This window comes from Sinocyclocheilus rhinocerous, unplaced genomic scaffold (assembly GCF_001515625.1).
Source record: "Sinocyclocheilus rhinocerous isolate Xijiao unplaced genomic scaffold, SAMN03320098_v1.1 scaffold1858, whole genome shotgun sequence".
Classification (NCBI taxonomy): domain Eukaryota; kingdom Metazoa; phylum Chordata; class Actinopteri; order Cypriniformes; family Cyprinidae; genus Sinocyclocheilus; species Sinocyclocheilus rhinocerous.
In genome coordinates, this window is record NW_015647052.1 from 532,407 (window position 1) to 540,224 (window position 7,818).

The following is a 7,818-nucleotide window of genomic DNA, read 5'->3' on the forward strand; positions in this document are numbered from 1 at the left end:
AAAAAAAAAAAAAAAATTCTCTCTCTCCCTATATATATATATATATAAATAAGTGCAGTATGAATTGCCCATAAATATGTTATCACACAGCATATATGGGGTAGATAGATGTATTTATACATTAATAATCAAAGTTTGAAATGCCACCTACATAAATTCATATTTATACATGTACATTACATATGTAATAAATTACATTTTAAATAGCATAACAGAATAACAGACAGTTCATCGTAGCTTATTTTATAATTATCTGAAAACAGATCATTTCAGCTTGTTTATCATAATTTTGTGGCGCTGTAAGATAAAACTGCAGAGGTCAAATTGATGGTCAAATTGAACTTAGTTTGCCCAAATAGTTGAGGTAAAAATGTATTCTACAAACTGGAGAATAAATAGTCATAAATAGGCAAAACAACAATAATGATAATAATAATAGTTTGTTTTGTCACACAATTTGTGTTGGACTAATAAAATTCTGTGTGACTATTGCATTTTGTAATTCAGTAAATTTCTCATTCTGTTATTCCACTTCAGCTTCCTGTGTGGTGTGGTGTGGTCTGAATTGAATTCAGGAGTTAAAATTGTGAATTTTGCCCAACACTCAGGCATAGTTATTAGTGTTAATTTCGTCAGCTATTTTCAATTTATTCTTAGTCTTAGTCCCGGGCTAAAATGTCCTTGTTAGTTTTTATCATATTTAGTCAACCTTATCCTATTTAGTTTTAGTCAAGTTTTAGTCGACTAAAAGTCTCAACATTTTAGTCTAGTTTTAGTCCAAGAAAACCTGAAGTATTTTAGTCTAGTTTTAGTCAATGAAAACTTGACATTTTAGCAATAAGATTATTATTAATTAACCGTACAGCAGTATTAATTTTGGCAGCCATTTTTAATTTAGTCTTAGTCTTACTCAAATGTACATTTTAGTTATCATATTTAGACAACCTTGTCCTGTTTTTGTTTATTCAATGAAACGTATGAGCATTTTAGTCAGGGTTTTAGTCAATGAAATCTTAGTCACATTTTCGTCATTCTGTATAATGGTTAAACTGATAAAAAATGATTTTTTTCTCAAAAATTATAATCGTAATGTTTGTTGTCATTTGAGAAATTTACTTTTGCATTTCAGGTATTGCACTTTCTCCAGTAAGCACAAATCAATAGAATGTGGACATAGGCTATACATGGTGGAGCTATTTTACTTCATCTAGTGTACTGATTTATTATAGGCTTTTTATTATATAAATTAATACCAAAGACTTATGCAATCTCTCGGTCTACATTATGAAAACAGCTAAAACAAACGAAAAATATTATAACAGTGAAATTAGTAATTCTACTAATTCCAAATTGCAATAGCCTATTTCTCTATTAATACAACAGCGGTTGAGAAAGTGTATTTATTCAGCGATCACAATCGCAAACAATATAGTCGAGTTCTCATGACAGAACACAGACCGTATGAATGATGCTTTCAATTAGATCGATAAACTCCAGCTTGTTTGTTTTTCAGATCATCAGCGGAGGCGCTTCCGCAATGAGGAGCGAGCGCTTGCGCATGGTTGCCAGATTGCTTAAATTAAGCAAAACACCGGGCAGAAAATGTATCCTTGAAAACAGCGGAGCTCTGATTCGGGGATTTGAACTTGGTATCTGGCAACCGCACTCATGAAAGCTCGCCTAGCAGAGGCGTGTAGAGCTGTGCGCAATAACATGTTTTCTCCTTTTTTTGACGAAAATAAAAAGAGGTTTTTGGTAAAGTTGTTATCTTTTTGAATACATTTTAGTCTCTTCTTATTTCGTCAACGAAATTGCATGTTGATATAGTCTTAGTTATCGTTTATTGACCTTATTATCGTCTCGTCTTAGTCATGGGTGAAAAAGCTAGTCAACGAACATTTTTCGTCATAGTCTTCGTTAACGAAATTAACACTAATAGTTATGATGACTTTAGTTTGTGCAGTGTCATGGTTGCAGTGGATGAAGTGAGCAATGGATCTCTCCAGTATTAACAAGGCCTGCTTTGTGAAGGTCCAGTCTCCTGTCCCAGAGGCCACTACTGGGGAACAACAGGCCTCTTTCAAGGCACTGGTAAAACAGGCATTGCTCCGCACGTGAAGTAGAGCACATGCAAAACGCCCAGAGCGATAGAAGCACAATGTGATATCATTCTGAGTTCTCAATGACCTGTATCATGGCAGTTCATCTCGCACGGTCATGCTCATTCAAATATGAGAAGCATGTGGATTTTGAATGCAAGGAAGAAAAAAAAAAGTTGTAGGTTTTAAAAACAAAAGCTGAAAAAAAGCAATCTGATCTTGCCAAATCAAATCATAATTTCCTGAGAATTTTTTTTTTTATCTAATAGAAATTGACAAAAAAAGTATATATATATATATATAAATAATATTAAGCAACCCTTTTCAACATTGTTAATAATAAATATTTTTTTCTTGAGCACCAAATCAGCATATTAAAATATTTCTGATCAAATAAATGCAGCCTTGGTGAGAAGACTTCTTTCAAAAACTGTAAAACATGTTACCGGTCCCAACCCAATCTTTTGAACAGTAGAGTAGATGTTAAACACATCATGCCTACATGTGATTCTTTGATTATTTGCTTTGCTAGAACGACAGACTGGCAAGATATAATTACGGCAAAGCCTGAATGCTTCAGTGTCTTGTCTTTTAAAAAATAAGTTATTAAAATAAATAAATACATCTATTAAAACAGTGCTTCTTTGAAGAACGCCACATTCAAGCTCAAGAAAGTCTGTCAGTTTTCTTGCTGACATTGCGCATAAGTCCTCTGTCATGGGAGTAAACTAGATACTTGAGCTTTGACAACAGCATAAGAGCTCACTAAGAGCTGACACGCAGGCAGACAATCAAGATAATGGCTCAGTAGGCAAATGCAGCTGTATTAAAACATGGCACAGAAATAATGCAATCAGGGTTTAAAAATGTCAAGGTGTCCAGGTAACATGACCCAGACTGTGTCCTTGTTGCAGTGTAATCACACAAATCCATACTGCATGATATTAATTAACAACTTATACACACACAACAGGTTTAAGGTTAGGGTTTGGATTAGTGTTTGCTGCTTGTAAATATGCATAATTTATTGTTATTACTATAATTAGTGCATGCAATGTGCAACAAGGACACATAAAAAAATGCTACTCTATTTTGTGTGACATTACTGTCATGACAATTAAGTACAATACAAAAAATTATTTTGGTTCTAAAACATCTTTAATTTATTTTCTTTTGATTTTGGGGTGAAATATGACCTACACATGTTTCTGACAGGTTCTGTCAGATTCGCTCAATCAAGCAAGCAATGGTCAGAATATCTACACTTTAAAGTGTTTGTTAGATGACAATGTTTTTGTAAATTTTGTGCCAGCAATAAGCATGAGCAAACTGTAGTACAGGGACATGTTAAGTGAATCCATTTATCCTTTCTGCTACTTTCCACGCAGATAAGCAAATCTTAAGTGTATAGGGCTCAACATGATATGCAATGCCTGAAAATGGCAGCAGGGATGTAAAACAAAGGATTAAAGACCTTCTGTAATAATAAAGTTCTTGTGCAAGAGAGTGCACTGTTGTTAAAAATAAAAGAAAATTTATCCACCACCCTTGCAGAACTAATATAGTGAATAAACCGTATGACACTCCCATGATCAATAAGATGCTGAACGGATCATAAACATCTAAACATGACAACAAGGGAAGAAACTATGTAAATCTTAAAAGTCAACGCTTTGCAAATCTCTGTTGTGAAAAAAAAATTATGACAGAATAATTCCATGTTTGATAGGCCAAGGAAAAGCAAAAATGTTTCACTCTAAATGCAGAGCATTCTACGAATTTATTGACAAACGGTGTCTCTTGAAACGGTTGAGCTCCTCAACCTGATATTTGACAACACAACCAAAAACACAAGACATACTGCCCTAGTAAAAAACTTTAAATCAGGCCATTTTTCTGTAAGCTACAATTCATTTTGAATGGTACTGAAAAGCCATTGTTGAGAGTATAACTGAAAGCAGACAGTAATTTGACATGAATGGGTTATAATTTAAGAGAGGCGTCTTCAGTAACACTGCTGTGTTGAATGCCTGCTTGACCAAAATGTACTACAAAGGCCAGACAATGAGGTAGGTACAATTCACTACCTATAAACCTTAATTAAGGGTCAGTCAACACAATTACAGCAGGCATCTCAAAGCCAAACTGGCTAATTTGAGGTATTTTGCCTCTTTCCCTTTAAGAGAGACACTCATATTAGTTAACTGCCTAAACCCTCTAGTGTTCTACCACTGTGGCATCTGAGTGTTCTAGATTTGGGGACTTAATACTTATTAATGACCCATGCATTTCACTTTTCTAACAGATCCTTAATGACATTCCCCCTAATGAATAGTTAAGATCAGAATGGAATACTAGCTTATTACGTACTGAATACTGTGCAGAACACACTGTATATTTAGAAGCCATTATACCACGAACAAAAAAACAGTAGTATGACTACAATGTTATCACATGACCTCATCACAATGCAGCGAGTGATTCATTATCTTGAAAATAATAAAAAATTTTTGCTTATTTTAAAACTTTTTTTTTTACAATTTTGAGGAAAACCGTCCTAATATTTGTCACCAAAAAAAAAAATGTTAAAGTAAAATTATAATAACAATACTAAGTGGGTAAAAAAGACATCAAATTGTAAATATAAGTTGAGTGTATTGCATTATGCGATGCAGCATTTCACACAGTAAGCTCTGTTTTATACTGCACATTTTTCCAAGTGTAGTAGGTTAGTTGGGTATTCGCAGCACACTGAGAAAATGCATATTATGCAATGATGTATATACTATACACTGCAGAAATAGCAAGAATGGCATGCTATTCCGAACACAGCCAATGATCTGACACAAAGCAGTGGTTCTCAATCCTGATCCTGGACGACCCCAGCACTGAACATATTGGATGTCTTTCTTTTTTAACTCATTTAATTTATATCATCAACTTCTTAGTAGAGGTCTCAAGACCTGTGTTTCAGATAAGACAGACATTTAGGATGGAGAACCACTACTTTGAGCAAACTACAAAAAAGGTAATCTTTGGAATGGTTCCAAAACGCTTCTTGTTGTGACTGTTTAGCATATCTGGATTTAAGAATGAGAACATGTGGGTGACTAGTGACAAGGACAGGGGTCCCAGTGGGTGCATTTTAACTATATACATGCATCGTTTAAATATAGGTTTTTGTCAATATACAGCTGCTTCAAGATCATACTCTTATCAGTTTTCTTATCAGATTGTATATAAAACTGTCATAATATATTTCATGTGGACATGACATGACAACGTCATAGCATCCTAATGTCACACTGCTTACCATATGCTACATGAAACGGGCTACATTCGTATATTAAGACAGTTACAGTCGTCTTCGTTTTAAACTATGTTGTTCACTAAACTATTGTTTGCTATGACAGTCTGGTGGGCCTGAGAGAGAACTTATAATGCATTTCAGGACAAGCTAAAAGCTACATTGTGGTTGACTTTAACTCAAAACGTCACCAATTTAAAAACAATCGGGATAAAATAAAAAACAATCATATTGTTTCCAGCTCCAGCTTTCTTTTTTTCTGTAATGGGAGCGATCGTGGTGAGTGAAGATGAGAGATAAATGGCTAAACATCGACTACAGAGAACTACTAACAAAATAAAGCAAAACAACGGCAACCTCGCGGTCTTTCAAGCCCAGCAGCAGTACTTCCTCCATCAGGGTCAGTCTGGTTTCCTTGGAATCACCGCTGTCATCGTCGTCCTGCTCGTCTCCACGGCGGGGCTCGTAGTCCTCGTCGCCGGATCCGCGGTCTCGGTCTGCGGCTGCAGCGCTGCGCGAAGCCTCGGTGCGTCTTTGCACCAGGCCGGAGCTCCGCTGGGTCAAAGTACTCATCTCTCAAACACACTAGAACTAAATCTCCTTCCCAGACAACTCCTGTCTGAGAACAGACTGGCTTATTCAGTCCGATGCATAAATGATACCCGGGGTGAATAAGGGGAATGGAGGTGTAAATCGGGATTTGTTTTGGAGAGGGGCCCCTCGCGATCCCAACCGCGGAGCGTCGCTGATTCCGTCAGGTTTAATATGGCGACCAGCCGAGACGAGAACAGCAGTGGATGTGGCATCTCGACACTCTGTTTGTATAAATACCTTTCATTGATCCAATTGTCTAAGAACAAAAAAAAAGCTTTAAAAACTTTCTGTTTGTAACTCTTTTCCTATCTTTAATGAATGACATGTAAGTCTCAATTTGTTTTGTTTTTTCAGTTTGTAATGTATTAAACATCCCCTTTTTCTTTTTTATTTATTTATTCTTTTTATTTTATTTTGTTGTCATTGTCTATCATTTTTATATGTTGATGGTTGTATTACTGTTTGTATACTGTTTTTGAACATTAATTAATTAACGTTACAGGGTTCCCACACCTTGTTTAACTTCAAATTCAAGGACCTTTCAAGGACTTTCCAGGTCCAATACCCTCAAATTCAAGGACTTAATCAGGGTGTCTACAGATATGAACAAGTTAGATTTAAGACTTTTTAAGACCTTTTTAATATGAAATTTAAGACCAAACCTCTGATGGAAATCACACATTATTTTAAAGGGGTCATATGATGCTGCTAAAAAGAACATTATTTTGTGTATTTGGTGTAATGAAATGTGTTTATGCGGTTTAAAGTTCAAAAAACACATTATTTTCCACATACTGTACATTATTGTTTCTCCTCTATGCCCCGCCTTTTTGAAACGCGTCGATTTTTACAAAGCTCATCGATCTGAAAAAGCGAGGTGTGCTGTGACTGGCCAGCTATCCAGTGCGTTGTGATTGGCCGAATACCTCAAGCGCGAGACGGAAATGTTACGCCCCTCACCATACTGTGATGATGCCCTGTCCGGCCGGAGCGACGAGACATAAACATAAAACCCATTACAAACGAGGCATTCGTTGCATCCAGTAGGGACATAATTATGGATTATAATGACTTATACTGTCTTTTTACGCGTTGCGTTGCATCGCGCCGCGTAAACATAAAACCATGTCTGCATTTGTGATCAGAGAAATGACAAACAACAAGTGCTAACGTTAATCCACACTGCCCAAAACTCGCGTTTGAATCATCAGTGGCAAATGATAAAAGAAAACGTACTTACGTGAGTCAGAACTGCCGGCATTTTAGCCTCAAGCGTGAGACGGAAATGTTACGCCCCTCACATACTGTGATGGCATGTCCCAGCCGGAGCACAAAAACATTAAAACCCATTACAAACCAGGCATTTGTTGCATCCAGTGGGGACATAATTACAGATTATAATGACTTATACTGTCTTTTTACACGTTGCGTTGCATTGCATCGCGCCGCGTAAACATAAAACCCTGTCTGCATTTGTGATCAGAGAAATGACAAACAACAAGTGCTAACGTTAATCCACACTGCCCAAAACTCGCGTTTGAATCATCAGTGGCAAATGATAAAAGAAAACGTACTTACGTTAGTCAGAACTGCCGGCATTTTAGTCTAACGTTACTCTCCCAGGATCAGGAAACAGTCCTCCATAAAATGCGCTGCACACATCTGAATATTTGGGTTGAACTGTTCTGGAACAGTGTTGTAAATACAACTTAACCACTGATTTGTAGTCGTGTCCTCTTTTGGAAGACCAAACAAAGTAGTTTCGCTTTCACAACGAAAAACACAGCGGCCTAGCATGAGCGAAAGCCCCGGCTTAGC

The 7,818-nt window shown here is 36.4% G+C and overlaps 1 protein-coding gene across 1 annotated transcript in view; it reads right to left on the bottom strand.

Moving 5' to 3' along the window:
* LOC107708618 (Golgi phosphoprotein 3-like) overlaps positions 1-6,186 on the bottom strand; it is an 18,484-nt gene extending 12,298 nt beyond the window's left edge. Inside the window, exon 1 of the mRNA XM_016512897.1 lies at positions 5,764-6,186. Within this exon, the coding sequence (XP_016368383.1) occupies positions 5,764-5,979 (216 nt within the window). The 5' untranslated portion in view covers positions 5,980-6,186. The remainder of the gene's footprint in view (positions 1-5,763) is intronic.
* Between the last annotated feature and the right edge of the window lie 1,632 nt (positions 6,187-7,818).